This window comes from Pinus tabuliformis, chromosome 2_2, assembly GCF_031772625.1.
Source record: "Pinus tabuliformis cultivar Carrire ecotype Pingquan chromosome 2_2, CPIR1, whole genome shotgun sequence".
NCBI classification, from domain to species: domain Eukaryota; kingdom Viridiplantae; phylum Streptophyta; class Pinopsida; order Pinales; family Pinaceae; genus Pinus; species Pinus tabuliformis.
The window spans coordinates 922,558,438-922,582,731 of NC_142300.1; the positions used below are offsets into that span (position 1 = coordinate 922,558,438).

Sequence of the window (24,294 nt, forward strand, 5' to 3'; positions counted from 1 at the left end):
AAAAAAGGTGCTTCAATCAATACTGGAACAAGTGGAAGTGTTGCTAACCTTTTCTTTCCAACAAATATTTGACATGGAATACAACTTCTGACCTTTTCTCCAACTTGTGAAAACAATTTCGGCCAATAAAAACCTGCTCTCATAATTTTGTATGATGTTTCTCTCGAAGCATAATTTCCTCCACATATACCTTCATGAAATTATTCTATAACACATTCTGTTCATTTTAAATTTGACATAAAACAAGGATATTCAATGGATCTTTCCAATATAGATTAGCATTGATGATACAATATTTCACAGCCTTAAATATGAGGGTTCTGCATTGGTTCTTTGTGAATCCAAGAGGATACTCAAAGTCATGAAGAAAATGTATAATATTAGCATACCATTTAGATAATAGGAACTTTTCATCAATATGAAGTGGAAGAGGAATTGGATCTGCAATAAAAGAATGTTCTTGTGTATTCTTCGATCCTGAAATTTGAGAAGGTTCTTGAGTTTTCTCTCTCTTGATACTTACATGATAGTATTGATTCCCAGAACTTTACAATTCGATTCAGCCAAGATTTTGGATAAATCTTTCCCTTTCACTAACTTGGTAGATTTGATATCTAATTCAAATTCTAGTATTTTTGCAATCCATCTTCCTCTACTACCATTTGTATCAGGTTGCATTAAGACAATTTTTACAAAATTATCTGGGACATAGGTAGTAATAGGGGAATGAAGGACATAAGTTCTGAAGGATTTTAAGGATTGCACAAGAGCATAGGCTTTCTTTTCAGTGATATCATATTTCAACTCAACATCTCTCATAACTTTGTTGAAAAAGGCAATAGGTTGCTCATCTTCATTATCATTATTTTGCAGTAGAGTTGCAGCTAAGGTAGTATCAGAGGCAGAGGAGAAAATGTTAAAAGGCTTTGAATAATCAAGACTAGCTAGTAGTGGGGCTTCAGAAATAGATTTCTTGATTTATGTAAAAGCATAGCTTGCCTGCACTATCCATTTGACTTCATGATCCTTCTTTAGCATATCAGTAATGTCCTTGACTATCTTAGCATAGTTTGGTATAAATATTCTTAAAAAAATATTTTTTCCTAGAAAAACTTGAATTTCCTTTTTATTTATAGGTAAGCTAATTACCTCAATGGCCCGGACTCATTTTGGATCAATCACTACTCCTTCCTTTGAAATAATGTGTCCAAGTAGCTTTCCTTCCTTTATAGAAAACAAATATTTCTTTGGATTGAATGAAATTCCATATTTCCTACATCTATCAAAAACCTTTCTCAAGTGCTTTAAATGCTTCTCATCAAAATTTGAAAATATAGTTAGATCATCCAGATAAATAACAACAAACTTGTTAACTTTACCAACAAAATCTAGGTCCATTTCTCTTTGAAAGGTAGCTCTTATATTGCTTAGGCCAAATGACGTTCTAGCATACATAAATGTACCCCAAGGAGTTGTGAATGTTGTTTTTTCTCTATCTTCTACACTTACCAAGATTTGATTATATCCAAAAAAAATCCATCCAACATTGAAATTCTATTGGAACATGAAACATTTTGGAGCAATTGATCCATCTTAGGCAATGGATAATTGTCTTTTAAAGATAGTTTGTTTAGGTTTCTAAAGTCTACACACAGTCTTATTTCACCATTTTTCTTCCTAACAAGAACTAGGTTTGCTATCCAATCAGAGTATCTTAGAGGAACAATAATTTTGGCATCCAACAATTTCTTAAGTTCTTTTTCAATAGTTGGAAGCAAAACTAGATTTATTCTTCTCAATTTCTGTTTGAAAGGTTTAGCTTCTAGTTTGAGAGGAATTTTATGTTCAATAAGAGTTGTGTCATAGGTTTTAAGCTCTTCATATGACCAAGAAAAGACATCTTTATAATGTTTCAGAAGATTAACATATTTGTCTTTTGTTTCCTTAGGTAATGATGCTGAAATTTTTACATTTTTGATTTCTTCATTGGTTCCAATATTACAATCTTCAACATCCTCTTGTTGTGAACTTGATAATGAAGTTTTTGAAACATCATTATTATAAAAAAAAATCAAGAGGAATTAATCCTTTTGGGATGTAATTATTAGACAACTGAATGATATTGTGATTAGTTATTTTATGATTTAATTGTGAAGTTTAATTTTCAGTATTTGACTTGCGTTCATTGATTTTCTCTTCTTCAATTTATAGAGTTGAAACTTCATCAATTTTTTGTAAGAAAAATTTTAATTTCTCATCATCTTCGAAAAATTGTCAATGTTTAAGGTTGTCAGGGATTGAAGGCCTATACTTTACTTGAATTTGATATTGATATTGAAATTGAATTGGATCGGGAATTTTGAAAGAGCTAGTAGAGACTGCTAAAGGGTCTGCATAGATGTTTTCATCTCTAGGGATTATTGTAATGTTAAAAGTTTGAAAGTAATTATCCACAGAATCCCATACCTCATTTCGATAAGATCTAAGCCTAGGATGTTTTTGCTTGGCATAGATTTCTTACTTGTTTCACAATTAGTTATGAGTCACTGAATACACTTAAGTTTTGGACTTTCATACTTTTAGCTAACTCTAGTCCTAAAAGTAAGGCTTCATATTCTGCTACATTATTTGTAACATCAAAGTCTAGCTTAAAATATTGAGTTATATTTTCTTTATCTAGAGAAATAAGTACAATTCCAGCTCCAACTCCATCTTTGGAAAAGGCCCCATCAAAGTATAACTTCCAAACATCAGTTTTTATACATTTAGGTTTATTCACAGTCTGTTCAATGCTAAGTTGAGAATTTTGGAGATCATTAGTTGATAAAGTGAAACATCCAAAATCTTGATCAACAACATAAATAGGATGATTTATTGCTTGATCAACTTTACAAATAGTATTAATAAATCTCACCTCTCTGTATAATCTAAGATGTTCTCCCCCATAAACAAGAATTGTAGCAAAAGACATATCCATTTGCAGACTTCCCCCTAACTTAGCACAACAAGATATGGATAATAACATTCCAAATTTTGGGGGAATATTTATAACAACAATATCTAAAACTACACTCTTAATAGGAATATGATCAAGAGTTACAACTAAATCCTTAATTAATCCAAGACAAGGTACCTTCTTTGAGTCAAACATATATAGATCATGATAAGGTCTTGTGATTTGTAATTGAAGTTAGTCCATAATTACTCTAGGCATTAGATTATGAAAGGCCCAAAAATCTAAAATGAAATTATATAAGAGAAATTCATGAACCTTTAAAGTAACGTCAAAGGGAGGGAAATTTTCATCAATCATATCAGAACTAGGACCATGTTGACGGTGCTAGACCCACCAACATGTTAGGGGATCTCCCCGGTAAAAAGTCCCAACTAGACCTCAAACCATTTGGTGTAAGAATCCCAGCAGTGGATTGTGCAGTATCACCTTGATCGTGGTTGCATGCAGAGGCAAGTAATATGTCCTTGTTGGTAGCAAGGGTGTGACATATGCAACAAGTCAAGGAAAGTGCATGATTGGTTCTAACACATAGAGGGTGAGGTGAGTGCACCCCTTGGAAACATGTGAAAGCATGGAGTTAAGAAGGGAACACATGAGCAAAGATGCATCAAAACATGGAAGGCAAGTATGCTAGCAATGCAAAGTGATGGTTAAACCAACAACACATTTCAGTAAGATTCATACATACATATACAGAAAATAGCTACACATTCATGTGTAAGCAAACAGATACATATATCATTTAGAGTAAACAAGATAAATAGAATACGACATATGCATGAAACGTGTTGGCTCTGTTATATTAAGAAGTGAAAGTTCCAGTCATACAATACAACCATGACCAACCACTAGTTCCGATAGCAGAACGTTATAGTCACTGCCGCTTGCTCCTCCAAAGAGATATACTAGCTCTACACAGTGGAGAAGCCAAGGCTCGTTACAATACTATCCAAGCTTTCTATAAGATACTCCTATTGGAAGCTTGGCTGACCAAAGGCCTCTATAATGAGTTATGAGGTACTATATATAGCAAAGGGTGGGGTGACCATTGACATTCCCATTTGTGATTGTTCGCATACCCTCATGACTCTTCAACTACTCTATGAGTGTTACATTCAACTATCGACACTTGAGCTTCCACTTGACAAGACGTTACATACAATTTGCACATGTACCCATGTGAGACAAAATAGCTTGAGCAAGCCATGCAAGACATCACTAACACTCGGACCGTTGTGGTGAGACCAACTCTTTGACATCCTTGTGATGGTCGATGTTGGAGAACTAATGCCAAGCTTGGTTGTCCGTGATGGTGTCCATGCGCTGAATGGTGACATCCTAATGAAAGCGAACTCTTGCCTCTGTTGCATCTGGGTACACTGATATGGCTCCTCCATCCAACTCGTCTGATAGCATGTGCATGGTCGTCCTAGGTGCGACCAAACCGACAACATGTTGTTGCATAATGTCTATGTTGATCTCCAAGCATGTGCTAGTGGTCGTGCACATCAACTTGTCTAAATACATGTTCATATCCAGTTGGACTTGCTCCTTGTATTCACCTCGGTGAGTGTGCCAAAAGGGTGGAAATGCATGCGTGCGCACAATGACATACATGTTGTTGAATTCCCTTGCATGCGATCAACAACACTGCTCACCTTGTCTACCCTGTTCCAACTACTGGGATGGATCTATAACTTGTACGGGTGCAGTCTCATCCATCTGTGCATATTGTGCTCCCTGTTGTACCTGTTCCTGTTGTAACTCATTTTCTTGTCTATGCAACTCATGTTCTTCCTTGAGTTGCTTCTTCAGCACATGCAACTCCTTCTCTATTTCTCTCTCTGCCTTTGCGTGATCTACGTGTCGCGTTGTTACCTCATAGCCTCAATCTCCAAATTTTCTTTCATCATGAGTGGATCTGCTTTGAACTTGCAGCTTTGCTCCACCTTTATGATGTCAACAACCTTCCTCTTGCATTCATCATGTGCAGGTGTTCTGCCTTCTGCTGTTGCTGATGGTGCTACTCGCTGTGATGTCGTTGCCACTCATCTTGATATCCTTGTCCATGAACAACTTGATGTCTTCATAGGTACGCAGGTTCATAGACACTTGATCAACTACATCCCTCGTTGCGCTCTTAACATTGTCTTTGACTCAGCTCTCCTAGAAGCCATTGTACATGTGATGTTGGGAGGTTGACGACACCTGTGATACTTGGAGACATAAAAACACTCATGACAAGAAATCTGTCAGTCGGAAACCAAAACAAACTCGAGGGCTGACATGCAACGTACCTGTGTAACTAGGGAGGCCCGAAGACTGACTGCCAAAACTGTGCAAGGCACAATCCAAGTTGTTGGGAGGCTGACTGACTACTGGAACTGCCCAATGCATAGTCCAGCCTAGCCTGCTGAGGACTAAAACTGAGCAATACACAATTTCAGTCAGTAATGATATGCATCCAACAAACTGCATTGCGTAGTTTCTGGGGCCAGTGGGACACTGCTTCCAAGAATTGCGCAATGCAAGCCTAGATGTCAGTGTTAGGCCAGACTTGAGCAATTTCTGGAGGGAAGGTAGAGCCTTCGATTCCATAAATGTGTAGTTCTAACCAGGCAAGGCAACCCAGACTGGCCGACGGATGACTGAAAACATGAGAAGTCGGAATGCATGATGAGATGAGTGCAAACAAGAGTGTATGATCATACATGTAAACAACAAATGTAGGATTTAGAAAAAGGGAAAGCATGCATGTGTGTGAAGCAAGTCACCGCAGCGGTGACCATCCGTGCAAAAAAAAATGGCATGCATGCAACAGAAGTGAGATGCGAATGAAATCTAAAACGATGCTTCTACAAGCTAACATACATCAAAATGACAACAAGTGCTCATTAAAATCAATCAGACAACACTCACACAAATCAAAACACAAAAAGCGACAGAAACGTCAAGCAAGACATGAAAAGCAAGCTTACCCCGAAACGGCTTAGCTGAATGTGTCGATGACCCCTAGATGCAATGTGGGATGTCAAAACTGTAAGGTCGATGTGAGGAATGATCTCTGCAGTGTCCGGTTGATGAATTTAGATAAGATTGAGTTTGTGATGCACATGCCATCAATATAGGAAAAGCGACACTTGGTGGGAGGTTTCTGAAATGATCCTTGCATGTAACCTCCAAATACTAAAAACACATCCCTGAATCAAGGGATTCCTTTGCATGTTGCCTTGGGAAAAGTAGTCCATGCATGCAAATCATCTTTTCTCGATCCTGAAGGGAACTGATCAACCTGAAGGCACATGCATCAGTCTGCAAGCCTGGGATGAAAATTTGCACAGTTTCTGGGCTGAGAGAGATGGTTGTCCCAAAGGGATTGTGCAATTTTTGGGAGGAACAGGTGATTGTCTCCCAGGATTGTGCAATTTCTAGGTTGAGCAGCTATCCTAGGTCAGGTTGCAGAATATTCTCAAGGAAGGATGTCTGACTATATTGCGCAATTTCTAAGCCCAATAGGCTACCTGGCTGATTTGTGCAATTTATGCTTGCTGTTGGGTTGGCTGTCCTAGAGGGATTGCGCAATTTATAGGGGTAGCAGGTGACTGCTTCCCAAATTTTGCAATTTATGGGCTGAGCAGTTGTCGCGGGATGAATTGCGCAATTTTTGAGAGGAAGTCTGTCAGGAAGAATTGTGAAATTTTGGAGCCCAGTTGGGTTTGCGCAATTTATGGAGGGAAGGTTGGTTCCCCTCTAAAATTTCGCAATTCCCAGAGGGTGCTGCTCAACGAGCAACTAACACTAAGTCCGAAAAGTAGCCTATGAAGTAGGTGGAACAAACTTGCATGCACAGGCTGACAAGACTCTATGAAATAGTTGAAGCTGATGTGCTTGACAGTGCAAGAAATTTTGTTGAGGATGGTTGGTAGGGAGGCTCCAAATGAAGCTAAGGGGAAATTTTGGAGGGTGGTTGTAGCCGCTACAATAGACCAAAAACCACTGAAGGTTTTTCATCTTGTAAACTAATCACATCTCCCTTAACGTCAATACTTGAGAACTGAATCCATTTTGACACTTGATTCTTATAACTTGGGTTTTTGGAGAGTTCAGATAATGGAATGGGAATATTGACTCTCTCTAATTCTTTCTCCACATTAAAAGTTGTTGGAACAGTCTTTTCAAATATGTTTTGTTCATTTGGTTGATTTAATGCTTGAACCATTGTTGTTTGTGTTTCAATTGTTTAAACCGGAGGTTCATTAATAGTGACATTTTTAGCTGGTCTACCAGGTCTTGGTCTTGATCTCAAATCATATCTTTTGTTTAATTCTACAATAAGAAAATTAGAGAAGGCGTGATATTTAGAAACCTGGGAAGCCTCTTGATTTTGAACTGAAGGTTGATCACGAGAAACAAGAATTATAGCATTTTGTGATGATGGATCATCAAAATAATTGATATCATTTGTAACTAAAGGACCATTTTCTTAAATTTCTTGATCATCAATCATTAGTGGGGATTGAATTTGTTGATCAATATTAGGCCTTTGTAAAATTTGAGGTTGAAAAGGTATGTTATACTGAACTTGAGGTCTATTTGATGTTGGTTGAACTACTCTAGGTTGTGCTTCCATTTTTTAAATTCTATTAGAATAATTTCTTAGTAGAGAAGTAATTTAATCTATTTTATGATCTTCACTCTTATTTTTAGAAGAAGTACTTTCTTCCCTAGCTTTCATCTTTCTCTCAGTTTTTTCTGTCTTTGCCTTAAGTTTAGCTAATTTTGATCTATTAGCTTCAACTTCAATAGCATTGGTATGCATGTCTGCTAGGGTGGCAAATGTTCTTTCTCTAAGCATAACAACAAAATCATCATAAAAACTTTTAGAAAATGTAATTTTAGTTACATCCACTGGTGGTTTACAGTCTAGTGGCATCTTGTTGTAAATTTTTATTGTATATTTTTATGAAATCAGCCACAAGTTCACCAAGATTTCTTTTTAAGTCATCAAATTCTATAAGATAGTAAACATGATTCCTTTTAAATTCCCATTGGTTTTTAAAGATAGTAATCAATTCATTCCAAGTAGGGATAGAACGAGCTCGTAATTGTCTAAACCAGATCCTAACATTTCCTTCAAGAGATTGAAAAAATAATCTCATGTACACGTCTTCATGTTCTATATTCATATTATCGACAAAATCCAAAAAGACAATGAAATGATCCTCAACATACAAACCAATTTGCCCTTTAAACCTAGGTAAGTGCTTTAGATATTCATCTGGAAAACCAGGAAGGACTAATGTTGCATAACGAGCTTGAATAATAGGTTGAAAACCAACGATTTGATTAGGTGAAGACAAAGAGGATGAAGATGAACGTTGAGGAGATAAGGACGGTGAAGATGAAGATGATCTTTTAGGTGTTGTAGGGGGTGAAGATGATTGGGAATAATTTCTGGACGTTTTTATTAGTGGTGTTTAGATAACTAACTTCTGCACTTCTGGACCAAATTTTCCTTCACTTTAAAGCAAAGTATTAGTATAAACAGAGAAGTTATCTTCAGGTTTAGCAGAAGTAGATGGATATGTATAAATGACAGAAGAAATGAAATCACTAGGTTTTAATTCAGGTAATTCTAAAACCTAATTTTGCTTCTGATTTAGGATATTTTGAAAGAGGTTAAGGAATCTGATAAGATTCTAACTAATAAAAAAGAAGAGCTGACTGCAAATCAACCCCTTTGGATAAAATGTCTAACACTTTTGGTGGTAGATCTGATAGTTCAGGAGGAATTGGGACAGGTCTAAAAGGATAAGTTTCTGAAAAAAATTAGTTGGAAGTGATACAGGAGTAGAGGTAGAGGCTTCTAATCTTCGTCTTAAAGAGGCAACTCTCACCAATCTCTCAGGATCTGATAATGGAGAATAAAGTTGAGGGTCTGAGAGAGACCTAGTGTGCCTGCGTGAAGCCAGTTTTGTTTTGTGGAATTACCAGGTGAAAATTTTTAACCTACTAAACTTTTATTCACCATTAAAAGGAAAGCCTAATTGTTGTCCTAGGGAAAGATAATTCAAAAAATTTCGCTCCCTGGAAAAGGTGCCAATCTGATGTTGTACCTCTCTAGATAATTCTAGGTTATGGAATTATGCCAAAGCATCTAAAATGTTTTGTTTTGTTTGGATTTTTGGATGACCAATGCTCCAAACTATTAAACGAGTGCAAACTCTTAATTAATTATGATATATTAGAAGGGTTGATTCTTCACCTTTAACAGAATTTATCTTTGAAAGATGTGTAAGGTTGAACTTAAGAAGGTATATGATCTATTAAACGTTCAAAAAGATCATTTAAATAATCATACACAGGTGATGCGTGTAAAATCATTTTACATCTAAACAAAATACATTCAAAGCAGAAAGTTCTAATAAAATAGTATTTGTAATTGATTATAACTCCACGGGTGTTTTCAGATAAATTAATACTCGGCGGTATCTTACCGAAAGTTCTCATTTATTTTAAACATACACATATTTAACAAAATGAAAATAGACATAACATAGAAGTACTCACAGGAACTCAAGTTGTTTCAAAATGAATCCAAAATCTTTCTATTAATCTCAGAAAATAACTTCAGAGGATTACAAATTTGCTTGAAGAGATTATCATAAGGGTTCAACCCTTTATACTTTGATCTACAAAGTATTTATACAATTTTCTCGAAAATATCTTGATTTAAGTATCAAGATTTATTTACAAATATCTCAAAACTGTTTTACAAAAATAGAACTACAAAATAGGAAACGTAAATTGCTTAGACATCTTTGCACAAAATTCGAGGCTTCTAGTGATAACTGAGCTGAAAAAAACTATTGTTTTGTTTCTCTTTTTAATAATTTGTCCCTTTGCTCCTAAAAACATGCATCTTGTTGCTAAAAACATGTTTTCTGCTGCTGGAAACCTGTTGTTTATTCAGTCAATGAGTTGGCATATCTTTTCCCATCTTTCTTCATCGAGAATGGAATATTTGATTAATTTTCCTTATGTTTCATCCACTTCAGTGTATTTATGAAAAGTGGGTTTGAATATGAACATATGTTTGATTTCATGCTTTATTAATAAATCTAAACTCAAACCTGCAATAAAGGCATTTCCTGTAATAGTTCCCTTAATCTTAGTAAAACTGGATTTGTGTATAGCTATAGCATGCAACCTATGTTGGTATTCTTCAAGGGGAACCAGACTGTCTCCCATTCCTCTTAAACCTGGAAGTCCTTTTTTATTAAGAACATTAAGATTTTTATGGAACTTCTGAATGCTAGCTTCTAGATTATGGCATTTATTTTCTAATTGCAACATTAAATTTCTTTTAGTGAGTATCCTTCTTACTTCCAAAATGGTTTCAGTTTTGTCCTCAATATCATATTCTTCCAGCTCTTCTATTGTCTTTGAATTCAAAATCATGATCAATGTTGTTGCTTCTCTTGGTTTTTGACCCAAGTCTTTTTTTACTTCTGCAATTACTTCCTTTGACCTTTCTAATAATTCTTCCTGCTAAAAAATAATCTCAATGGAAGGCTATTGGACCTTTCTAATAACTCACCAACTTCTTTGGTCTGTGGATCTTCAGTAGTAGGGAGCTTTAGTTGTTTTCTCAATGCTTGAATATCAACATTTTTCCTTTTTGATCATTTCTTCGGCAACGTTAGCATTACTGGGATCATATTCTAATGTGATTACTAGATCTTCTAAGGATTTTATCTTGGTATCTTTGGCCAGGGATGATAGCTTTTCTAGCTTTAGCTGAGACTGAATATTATTCATCGAAACCTGCAACTTAGATGTTTCCATTGCTGAACTAGTCAAGGTCATTAGGGGAATTTTGAGGTCTAAAATGGGCCTCCTAAGGAAATTATAAACTAAATGTGAAAATAATAAAATAAGATTAGATTACATCATCAAATTTTAGAGGGAAAAAATAAAAAAATATTTTTTCAACTCGTATTTCAACTTATCTCCCTACGGGTTTACTCAAATTTCAAGCAGAAACACTCATTGGATCCAGAATTTGATTCCTCATCCAAGGAGTATCCATGTTACATAATTTCGATGGAACAGGTCTGCTACATGAAAAATGAGAAATACATGAAAAACGTTATTCTTCCTGAGATGGCTCTTCAAGAGGATTCTTCTTCTTCTTCTTGTACATTATAAACTTTGTCTGCTGAATTTTTGAAACTAGAGGGGAAACACTTTCCCTTGTCCTCTTAGCATGTTTTTCCTGTGGTACTGGAGTATGTGAAGTTGTAGAAATGAAAACTTGCTCTTCTGCTTCCTGCAATGTATTTTCCTCCCACTCGTCTTGGTTCATGTACTGTTCAATCTCTGTCCTAGGAGTGGGTGCATAAGGAGTAGTTTTTTGTTCTACCCTTAGCTTAGAAATAATCCCCAAGGGATCATAAGACCAGGTAAAACTTAATTTGAATTTCATTTGTTTCAGAAGAAGGTTTGCTTCATTTGTTGTTGCTCTGGTATTGTAAATAAAGGATCCAATTTGAGCTTTTAACTTAAATTGAGACTTCTTCTTAACTGACACAAAGTGAAACTCATCCATATTCATCATTTGTCTGATGTACTCTAATGCAAAAATCTTGATTGGCACAAACTTAGGCAGTTTATATGGAGGAAACTTGCATCCATATACTCTAATCTCTATGTAGTTTTGATACAAGTATCAATCTCCAGCCTTTGTCTGTTCGCTGAGGTGGAGAATTCTCTCGATTTCAGGGGAAATCCTAGGAACAACATCACTATTGAGAAAGCATGAAACCATATATAGGAATTGATTGGTGTAATCAGTGAAGGAAAATTCATTGGTGTTCTTCCTTACCAAGGAAGTCCAATGAATTACAAATTGAGGATTACCCTGTTCATCTAACTTCTGTAATTGAAACTGAAATTTATCTACTTAATGAAATAAGAACAGGTATACAAGAACTGACTGACACTAAAAATCTCCTTTTGTAGAAAACTTTAAGAATTGATCATGTATTGCTTCTGACAAAAATTCACTGTAATTGGAGATCATTGAAGGTTTTTCACCTGCAAAAAACACTGACAGAAATCCTAGAATAATTTCATCCACCCATTGATCAGTTGGATAGCCTAATAGACAAGAAACTATTGAGACAACATGTCTAGTCATTTCTGGGAACATTGAAGAGGGGTATGGAGGATTTGTTCTTGGTAATTCTGCATTTTCAGGTAAAAATATCTCAAAGATCTTAGCTCTTTGAGGGAAGGTGAGTTTTTTTATAGATTTCCATGAGGGAATCTACAGAAAAAGGGTGCAAAAGGGTTAAAGGGTTCACTTGAATCATTTGGCATATAGACTTAGGGGATATTGTGAACAAAACATCATTGTTTTGAGCAATAATAGCTCTTTGACTTGGAATGTATCTAAAATGACACCAGGCTACAAATTTTGGAAAGAAATGGGTGTGAAGGAAAATGAATTGAGGCAGGAAGGAGTCCCACATACTCAATTCATCGTTGGCATCAGAGAATTTTTGTTTGGCCCAATTGTGCAGTTCATAGAGGTCGAACTCACATTGGGTCTCAAAAATTTTATATTCCTGGTCGACTAAGGGTAACCTATCTAAGTCTATGATAAGGGGCATCATTGGATTTTCCTTTAGAAGACATGTTGAAGATATGATAAAGCAAGGGTTGTCGTTTTACCATGTGGTTAGCCGATTGCTGCAGTGATGAAGGTTGTGTTTTCGATGATGGTCTAGTTGTACTGGACCTGTGCATGCAACTCGTAAAATGGAAGGCGTAAAATGAAACGGAGGTAAAACATGTGTTTTATTTATGCAATGGGGGTTTAACCGTTTGGAGGGATACCTGTTAAGAGGAGCGAGACATTTATTACGGGAAGGCAACAGTCGAGAGGAAATGAACGAATAATTAACAGTTAATTGGTCGATGAACGTCAGGTGGATAGATGGTGGAGACAGAGTGACCTTTATTCTTTTGGCGGGAGCGGGAATGGTTCAAGTGACAGTTTTCGGGGGGAAGTTCGAAGTGGACGAGGGGAGGACACGTCAACATCGGTGATTTTATTAAACCAACCCTCTCCCCGTCGTCCCCCTCGGCCACCCCTTCGCTTGGTTAAACGTCGGAGGCGCGGTGGGGGGCCCGGGGGTCCGAAGTTTTCCCCCAGCCGTTGTTCTGGGCAGGGAACATCTCGGCAAGTGAGATTAGCGCGATCATTACAAAAAACGACAAAACATCAAATCAACTTTATCAAAAGATTATAATTAATTACTAATTATGTTTAAACAAATTAATAATGATGTGCAACATTTAAATTAACAAGCCATTTTTCAATACTTCTCTAAATTTTTTATTTTTAATGTTTTTTAGACATTAATTTTTTATTTTTTCGTATGTATTTCCTCAAAATAATCAATCATTCCCTTTTCTCTCTTGACTAATGTATATGAAAAATATTTCAAAAAAATACATCAATCATTATCAAATATTATGGCCCACGCCAATTACTAATAATAACGTTACAACAATCTCTTTCGTTTCCAAAATAGCTTGTCACGATGATGGATGTGAGGAACTGGTTTTGAAAAAGAAAAGAAACGGGGAGTATCTCAAGTCTGAAAGTACGATGGATGGAACTAGCTTTCTTGTGAGAGAAGGAAGGTATCGAACTAGCTTTCTTGTGAGAAAAGGAAGGTATCACGATGATGGATGTGAGGAACCGCTTTTGAAAAAGAAAAAGAAAAAGAAACGGGGAATATCTCAAGTCTGAAATTACGATGTATGGAACTAGCTTTCTTCTGAGAAAAGGAAGGTATGACGATGATGGATGTGAGGAGCCGCTTTTGAAAAAGAAAAAGAAACGGGGAGTATCTCAAGTCTGAAAGTACGATGGATGGAACTAGCTTTCTTGTGAGAGAAGGAAGGTATCGACACATCACTCGTGTGAAGGGTTTGTGATACCAGGCCTCCAGTATTTCAATATAAATTTGGCAGATAAGAAATGTGCAATGCAAGAAAATATAAGAGAACGTATTGAAGTCGTAGTTAACAGCAGAAGAATTCGGTAAGGAGAACTGGAGAAGGATGGGTGACTTGCATCGCTTAATGAAAAACTTAGAGATACTGAAGAAGCAAGTCCTCGTCGTCCATGACGCCTCCCAGAGATTCGATAAGCGAGCCCTCCTCCAAATCCACGATGAGATCGCCCGTCAGCGAAGGGAGACCGCAGCAGAATGCAAGTTTGAGATACGAACGTCTTTCTTGGACCCAAGTGGCAGCGGTGGCGCGGCTTGTTCTGTTCCACCGGAAAAGCTGAACCCCATTTCCTTCAACGAGTTGAAGATCGGGGAAGTTCACCTCGGCCGTGTTGTTTATGGGACGCTGTGTGCGGATGCCTACAGGATAAGCGGTATCATGACTTTGCTTGAGGACGATAACGGCCTCGCTGTCAGGCTGGCAATATACAACGCTGCTACCTCACAGGAGGACATCAAGAGGCTTTTCCCGAGAGGTGACAAGGTGGCCGTCAAGGAGCCCTATTTCAAGATCGCCAGTGATGGTGGCCTTCTCATACGCGTCGACAACCCCGCCAATGTTTTGAAATTTGCTATTGAAAAGGGGAAACGGACGGAGCTTCATGTGGATGTGGACGACCTGAGAAAAGAGGGCAATAGATGCTTCAGAGAACAAAAGTGGGACGCAGCAACCGAGAATTATACGAAGTGCATCGACGCCGCTCTACTTCAGCTCAAGAAGTCCTCTGGCAACAATAATAATATCAATACTTGCCTCCTCCAAGCGTATTCCAACCGAGCGGAGACAAGGCTTCAGATGAAGGAATTTGAGCTGGCGCTGAAGGATACAGACCAGGCCCTTGGGATCGATTCCAGCAATCTCAAAGCGCTCTACAGGAAAGGGCGAGCTCTGATCGGGCTCAGGCAGTATGCAGCGGCATGCAAATGTTTGGTGAAAGCTACCGAGGCCAGCCCAGCGCATAAGGAAATACAAGACGCCCTTCACCAGGCCAATACTTTGTATGCCCAGAGCCTGAATGGCAAGTATGACATCTCGGACTACCTGCTCGGACGTGCATCTTCTCCTCCGACAGTGGCCGATTTCGTGGGTTCTGTGGAGATCAAGATGACCGAAGACAGCCGCGGCCGAGGACTCTACGCCACCCAAGAAATAGGAGCCGGGCAGCTCTTGCTGGTAAGCAACGCTGTCGCAGTGGCTTGTGAGAGCGCCTCTACCGCCATGTTTCATGTGGACAACAGGTGTAAATTGAGTTCCGCGTCTCAAGAAGATCTTGTGGCCGCGGTAGTTTGTGCTGCCAGGAAATCGCAGAGATTGCTCCGTCAACTTTATAGTTTATTCAATTCCTCTACACCCAGCAGCCTTCATGTCCCTGCCATAGATCTGTTTAAGACGGACGATCGAATCCTCGCGGGCTCAGAAGTACAAAATGAAATTTTGCAGGTGGACGTTAACCGTATTCGGGATATTGTAAGACTGAACTCATTCGGTGAAAGCGTACCGACATTAGTTTCAAAATCGAAAATAAATGAAGCCGGACTCGGTCTGGAAGAACGGAAAAGGACCGGACTCTGGCTGCTGCCCTCCCTCATTAACCATTCCTGCCTGCCGAACTCGAGGTGGCGGGTAGTGGGAAATGCCATTTTTATACATGCCTCCAAGCCCATCGGAAGTGGAGAAGAGATCACTATTCCTTATTTTGATGTTCTGGTTCCCTTGTTACGGCGCCAAACTCACTGTAAGAACTGGAGTTTCAAGTGCAAGTGTAAGAGATGCATTCTGGAGCACTCATTCAGGAAATTCCTGGAACCTATAATTGCCTTAAAATTTGAGCAATTGGATGACCAAGCAAAAGAATTGCTGGTTAAATTGGATCATCGGGAAAGTGCAGAAATGAGTCATCGGGAAAATGCAGAATTTGCAAGGTTTGTTCCAGAGGCAGAGGAGATCATCCGGAGTTCCCATGTGTTGAAAACCGAAGAAGAGAAGCTCTGGATTCGCGCATCTTTTTGGTCTGCATACGTCGTCTCTACAATGTTAAATAGCTTCTCTTGGGAGAAGCTTATAGAGGTTATTCAAAGCACGGTGCCCGGCGACATACAGAATCTGGGCATAGCAGCACGGGGGTTAAAAAGTTTCCGGCGTTCGATGGCGGATGAAAATGAGGCAATTAATGCACGACGTGCATCAGACCAAGCAAGGGAGGCATGCGTGAGTGTGTTTGGCAGACAGAGTGAAGATGTTCTCAACGCGCTCATCCTAATGCATTCAAAGTGACTCATGTTTTTAGTAATAGTATACCCGCCATTGCCTTGACACTGCAAGAATCATCCATGTGCAAGACATCCGGCAGAGGCGGATTTTGTTTTTTGTATTCGAATTACTTGGTTAAACTATAAAGGTATGCTAATTAGTATTTGACAAAGGTGAACAGAGTGCTTTTGTTGCCATGTATATGAAAGCTCAATCTAGAGGAAAAAGTGGGTCCAGAAATCATTTTGAATACAAGTAGAATGGTTTTAACGTGGTTCTGTTCATTGATTGAGACATTGATGCCTGATTTGATATTGGAATTGGTTGGCATCGAAGCAACGAGTTACATTGTTTAATGATAAATTTCCATTCGGTGTGGTTCTGGCCAATCAATACATTCAAAATCTCCTCGACTTCTTTAACATATCTATGCTTTCAAACTCACTACGTTAGGGTTGTCTATATATTAATATTCTTCCACGCACCGCCTGTTAAACGATTTTTAAATCATATTTTTTTTGCAATAATGGTTGTATAGTTGTTCTCGAAAGAAGAAAAAGATTTTGTTTTCAAGGAAAGAAGTATACATGTTAGGTTGAACCTGGAATTTTTTTTGATAAAAAAAATAACAGGAAAAATAAGATACGATCACTGTGCCTTTATACAAATTATTGTGAGAAATTACACAGAATCGGAAAACTAAGATAGACATATTCTGCAATACAAACAACATAGATATAGCCAAAATCTACATCCTAATGTCAAAAGCTTAGGTTATCGAGCCATCACAGATTCTCAATTACTGAATGTTCCAACAGAGAGATCCAAAACTTTCTTGGATAGTTTATCTGTTGTGTGTTGAGTTTTTTGACCATGGATTTAAAGCACAGTCAATCAAAACACATTTAAAGAAATCTAAGTCAAATGCTCAATATGATTTGAAAGATAATTCATATGGTTACTAGTTGAGAGTCTCAAAAAAATAATATAATTTTTTAATATAAAATAATTTCCCTAATATTTTTTTTTCACTACCTACAATAATGACCAAAAACCAAAAATCTCCACTTATTGTTAATTCCTTTACCATAAAATTCTTTATCCTGAATCAAACTAATTTTGCTTTTAAAAAGGACATCTCCTTAACAAACACCATCGAAGTACCCAGCGAACAACAGAATCTATATTCAAGAGAACTCCCAATACAGACTTACCTTAACAAGCAAATTGAGCTTTTTGGCCTTTAAATTTACTTCATATTCCTTAGCTTTTTTGCAAAATGAATTATTATTTTATGGTTATAAATATTATTGATTAGATTTTTTTATGGTTCAAATTTATTATTTTATTTAATTAAAATTTTAATTTTTGAATAATATAAATAATAATGTGGAAAGATATTTATATTTATATATTATAGTTATAAATATTATTGATTATATTTTTTTATGGTTTAAATTTATTATTTTACTTCATTAAAATTTTAATTTTTAATTTTTGAATAATATAAATAAGAATGTGGAAATATATTTATATTTATATATTAGGAAAGAAAGATATTTATAATTAAGAGTGAAAAATAAAAATCATTAATTAAGTTTATTTTTTTTAGATTTACTATTTTATTTAGTGATTTTAGATTAAATTTTTATCTTTTAATAATATAAATAAGAATATGGAAATATTTATATTTAAGATTGAAAGAAATAAAAATGAAATGTATATAATTAATTAGATTTGAAATTTGGGGTGGTGTAAGATTTTATTATTGTGTTTGAGGATTTAATTTAAATGTGAAAGATTGAAAATGATTTTGGATACTGCCAAATTTTATCAAAAATATATATTAGTATAGTTAAATAAATTAAATGGTTGATAAACATTAATAGACATCAATTCATAATAAGCATCCAAACGTTCTATAATACATCTCATGGTATAAATTTATTTTTACTAGACATCAATACATAATAAACATCTAAACATTCTATGATACATCTCATAGTATAAACTCATTTTAACTACAGATCTAGCAAGTGTAGAGAGAGATAAAATTTCATGAGGCACAAACCTCTTTTAGAGTACACACCTCAAACATGCAACTCCAATAAATCTTTGATGGGATTCACACCGATTGTAATATCAACTTGACATTGATGTTTTATAATACTTTTAAATAAATTAATCAAATATTTATATTCGTTTTTGTTTTTTCTACATGGTTTTTTAATTTAAAGCATATTTTATTATTATTTTAAGACGAACACGTGTCAACTCTAAGTTGAACACTAAAGGAATTATATGGTTGTAGAATGTTCCTCTTGACATAAAAATCATTAAATTATTATTATTACTATTACTATTATTATTATAAGTTAAAAATATATGCATTTAAATAAATATGTAACAAAAACTTTTCAGGTTTAACTCCCACTTTATTATGGAGATTTTTAATTTGTAAATAGGTTTTGTTATAATACCATGACATTTTTATTTAATTAATCAATTTAATTAAAAAGAAAAAAATAGGATAACTACTTTGAATATTGATTTTAACTTTTGATTTCTGAAAATTGTTAAAAATATTCTAGAATATTTCATGGAAATTAAATCCTTACCATTTACCTAACAATTATTGATAATTAAAATGAAATTCTAAAAGTCCTATTCCAAAATAAACAAATCTACTAATATAATTTATATCAAAGTGATGAAGCCAAAACATAAGACATAAATTTATAATAAATTTTAAATAAAATATCATTTGAAACATGGAAGTTAAATGTAGAAAAAGAATTCTTAACCAATCAAAAAATAAATGTTTCAACTTATACTTAACATTTTACGAGCTCTTTTTACTGAATAAAATGGCTGAGTTTTGCAATTTTTTTAATATTTAACACGTCAACAATTTTAGCTAGTGAACTATCCCATAGGATTTTTAACGAGGAACACTGCTTTCATTTAATAAAATATTCATTATGCCTTTATTCAATAAAGAGTTTATTATATAAATGAATAACAATAGGAGTGGAGGGCTAGCAGTAACGCCCTTAGATGGTACCCACTAACTTGATTTAATAGGTCTTAGTGTGACATTTTTTCGTGGGTCCATGTAAGCCTCTGCCTAACATGCATTTGCTTTTTGGTTCTCGTTTTGAGGGAAGCCTGGGTTAAGTTTAACCCTCCTAATCTATGAAGAACTCACCAAAGTTGACCACATAGTATGATTAACCGATGAAATTTGCTAAATGAAAGTTCAAGCTCCCTCGTAATGGTGAGGCAGGGGTCAGTGTTGCATGCATTTTAGGGTAACTTTTTTTACTATGGAAGAAACTCTAGTCGATTACTCGGAGGACCCCTAGAGGGTAAATCCATTTTCACCTCGCCTCCAGCCAGTCCTTGAGGCGAGCAACAACATCCTTAGTGGCTCAGAAACAATGGATCCATCGGCGTTGCACTTTCCTCTCCAATGAAGTGTTTTGGACGGTCAATTTGTGACATGAACAGGATCAGAAGCCCTGTTGGAGGTTGTTGTTGGACCGGTTCTTCCCTCGGGCACCTCCAACTGTGAAGGTGGTCAATTCACCGTTCTCTTCCATGCCTCCCCTTATGGTAAAACTGGATCTACCTCTTTCTTTTATTTGTATGAAGGTGCAACTCCTTTCCAGAATTTTGGGTTTCTTATTTTAAAATCACATTTGAATTGCTCCTGGTATCCTCAATCATGCAAGCCACAACTCGATCTGGTACTTTTTGGAAGATACACTGCCTACGAGTTTCTCTACTTAGTCATCCCTATATACCCTCTTCATCGAATCTAGAAGCATCCCCATTTTGATGCAGGTGCATCTTTTAAAAAAATTATTTTATCTTATTGACTTCTAGAAAGTCTAGGTTGTTTGAGTGAGTGGTGAGTTTTGTGTGTAATAATGGTCATATTGTCAAGTGGAGCTTTATATCATCCGAAGGGTTGAGAGCTAATTTTTGTATATGTATTTATATTAGGATGACGATGCTTTTTTTATTATCTTAGTCAATTAGATCATACTCATTTGGATCGAAAGTGATGTAATTTATTGTGGTTTCATGTTAATAAAAAAGAGTCATCTGCGTATAGCGGAGCAATGTGTGGGTTTTGCATAAATTATCCCTGCATTACATGATTTAAATTTTAACTTCATATGTGTTAAAGATTATGTGTTTTAGGGATTATAGGTTGCAGGGGTTGAGTGTGTGAAATCTAATTGAGGATCATTGAAGCTAAATCCACTGTGTGTTTATAATTGGTGTGACTCAGAGAATCTTGACATAGATTCATTGAATATTTGAATTGTTGGAAATTGCAACAGAAGGCATCTATGCATTGTTTTAGAATATAATCAAATCTCAGCTCTGCGGTGCTTGTGTTGGATGCCCAAAAATCAGTACTTAATGTGTCAAATTGAACCTTGTGTGAGTTTTATTTGATCCCTACAAATCATAGAGGTGAAAACGCCCAGCTGCATGTAATTACACCCAACAAGCATTGCAATATTGAAGGTTAGAACTCTTGATACAACTTTGTGTGCGTTCGAAGGAAATTTTACTTGAGAAAATCATAACTAAACTTGCTGCAACGTTTCTAGGAAAATAATGATGAATTTAAATATTCCATTATCTCTATTTTGCATGGAATGAGGCCTATTATGTGAATAGTGAGCGGTTTTCCGAGAAAAATGCTTGGTTAGAGAGATTTGGTTGGTTTTATGAACTGTGTTTTACAACGATGAGTGAACAATTTTTTTTAGTAAGTGAAAAGGTTGAAGATTTGTGAAGAGAGCTAATGAATGATCCAAAGAAATAGTGTGATGCAACTTTATTTCAATTTGAGTTTATAAATATGCTTTGAATCCACATGCAAACTGCCATGTTGAATGTTTTTAAACTTGGAGGTTTTGTTACCTTTATTAGAGATTGAGCTTCCTACCATTGGCTCTACATCACATTTCAACCCCCCCCATCTGGCCCTCCCCTCTCACCCACCTCTCTCGATTTCAGGTTTCAACAGACCTTACCTTTTTCATTTGGGTCGTATGTTAACTAGGGGAGCGTTGATCCCTCATCATCTAGGTTTATTGAACCTCTTCGTCTTTTGCAACCCTTTCTCCTGGCCCACTCCTCCCTTTTTTTCTTTACCTCTACTTGCAATGATCAAGTCATCTTTGTTGCTTATCCCACCTCCAGTATTGGATAAGGGTTTGATCCTCTCCCGTTAAATCCCTCTCCCAATGCCACCTCCCCCCCCCCCCCCCCCCCAAAGTGCCTATAGGTTCTCCCAAAAGGAAACCCCATCTATCTATCAAGCATCTTCCAGAATCGAAATCCATGGTGCTCGGGGAAGACATTGAAATCATCCAAGTGCTCCATATGCTTGAGCACACTCTGGTCAACCATGCAAGGGGAATATGTTTCAGTCAGGCCACGTTGGAGGAATAGGTTAAGAAAGAATTGGGATCTCATATGAAACAACTGCCAAAAACCCATGCATTGGTTAAAGGATGGTTTACTTTAACTTTTCCAGATAAGGGTGACACATATTGGGCCCTTTTTAAACCCTAGCATGTCAACTCTACTCAAATGATGGAACCCTATATTCGACCCTAACAAATAAAGAATGAAAAAAACCCATGTATGGATTCACATGCAAGGAGTACCAATGATCTTCTCGAAAAAAATTTCTCTCTGTAATAGGCGTGAACCTAGGCGATCTCATGGATGAAAATTTGACGTTCTTGTAGACCAATGAATGGAAGTTAGCAAGGCTTATCATGTTGTTGGATGTTCATGTGGGCTTATGGGGGGAACTAAAATAACATATAAAGGAACAAAATTTAAGCAGACTCTAGACTATGAGGGTGTCCCCTTCAAGTGCAAGCATTGTCATGGGTATGGTCACAATGCTCTTTAATGCAAACTACCCTTCATTAGCAGGGAGCACTGAGGAAAATCCCAACAAGGCCCACAAGGGGGTCAGACCCGTGTGGCAGAAGATTCAATCTCGCAATATGTATCAACATTTGAATCAATGGAATCAATGTTGGTCTCCCCTTCGACATCTCCGCTGGGATAAACATCATAGTAATACCCACAACAACAACAGGATATGCTTTCAGTTTCTACTACACACCAAGAAATTTTCACCTTTTCTAGACACCAAACATCGCTCCTGGGTACTTGTCCATCCCTTTCACCCTTGGTTTCTTTTTCTCAATCATCTCCTTATTATAGAAATTATGTTTTTGGTTGGGAACTATCTGGGGTTATAACATCTCTTGGTCCTTCCTCTTCTCATCCAATCATGAGCTATGGAGTGCGTTCTCTTCCTTCTCCACCCAATCTCGAATTTTTCCCCGCCCCCTCACATATGTTGAGTTATCCTCTCAATTGGGTTGATCTGAACCCCAATATTTCTTTTGGTTGCGCTAGTCAAATCCTCCCCTCCCTTCCGGAGGCATCAACTACAATCCCCCTGATATCTTAACTAGGAAAGGTAGAGGTTATCAATCCAAACCGGTTCATGCTCAAAACAAAGCCATGGTCAATATGGGATCAGGATGACAACTCACAATTGATGGGGAGCTTAGAGAAGTGACTTCCCCCAAGGGGGTTTCCAAATGGTCAAGGGTCTAACCAACTCCCACAAATAATAGGCTTTGTGATGACTCATTGACCTGAAAGGAGTTGTCATTCCTCTTCTTCAAGAAACTTTAGGAGTCAGAGACCTCATTTCCAAAATTCTGAAAGGGACTTTACCTGGTTGGAATTTCATTTGCACTAATCCAAGAGGATGCTTAGGGAGCAAGAGACATGATGGAATACCTAGTTTATCAATGCTCTATTCTTCTTGGTGATGGACTCAGTCATTGGCCTGAATTTTGAATCGATGGAGTCGAATCACAACCTCCTTATCCTCAATATATACGGACCCCCCCAAAACAAAATCCCTTCTTGTATTCTCTATCCCAAAAATCATGCATGGTGGAGGCCAACCTTATCATTGGTGGGAATTTGAACTTCTCTATTGGTGAAGCAGAGACTTGGGGGCCTAGAGCTCAGGACAACCCAAACTCAGATTATTTCTCCCTTTTCATTTGAAATAACAACCTCATCGACATTGATCCTATTAAGCTCAAACCTTTATAGGGCAACAAAAGGATAGGGGAGGGATGAATTGCAAATAAATTGATCGGTTGCTATTGACTGAGAACTTGGTAAAAAAAATCCCTATTATAAGGCAATGGATCGAAGAAGGTAGAGGCTCCGACCATTCCCTGATATTCTTGGAAATCAAAGACTTAGGGAAGAAACCTCCTATTTCATTCAAAATCAACCTGACCTGGCTTACAGATGGGAGCTTCGCCAAGCTAGTAAAAATAACATGGAGACATTTAGACCCTTTATCGGATGAGTCTATAGGAAGACAATTTGCTCAAAATCTCAAATTTGTGAAGAAAGCCACTATAAAATTGTCAGTGGAAAAAAGGAGAAGGGACACTTAGGAGCTCTACGAAGTGGATGTAGATCTAAAGGTCATTCAAAAGGTTATAACTTGGAGGAATAAAAGATATTACTAACCCAATTGGAAAGGACGAAGAAAAAACTCTTAGTTGACATAGAGGCAACTTGGAGAGTTAAGAGTCGAGCGATTTGGCTAGAAGCAAGTGATGATAATAGTAAATTCTTTCAAAATTACACCAAAGGGAGGAAGATGAGAAATACCCTATGGAATATTAGGGACATAGAAGGGAATGCAACCTTCTCCTTTGAGGATCTTGCTTCAATGGGGGTCAACCTTTTGACTTCTCTTTTTAAACAACCCGAGAGGGCCTCTATAGTTGAAGTGGTCAAATTGGCCCTATTCTTCCCTAGCTTCTTGGCTCCATATGACAACAAGA

At 36.9% G+C, this 24,294-nt stretch overlaps 1 protein-coding gene across 1 annotated transcript; it reads left to right on the forward strand.

Moving 5' to 3' along the window:
* Positions 1-14,155: 14,155 nt before the first annotated feature.
* Positions 14,156-16,381, forward strand: LOC149196078 (methyltransferase FGSG_00040-like). The gene has a single exon (XM_089408151.1). It carries the CDS (start codon positions 14,156-14,158, stop codon positions 16,379-16,381), a length of 2,226 nt encoding a protein of 741 aa, XP_089264277.1.
* Positions 16,382-24,294: the final 7,913 nt, after the last annotated feature.

Bases quoted from the DNA above. Each gene is read 5' to 3' on its own strand.
- LOC149196078 (XM_089408151.1), top strand. From the start codon at position 14,156: ATGGGTGACTTGCATCGCTTAATGAAAAACTTAGAGATACTGAAGAAG.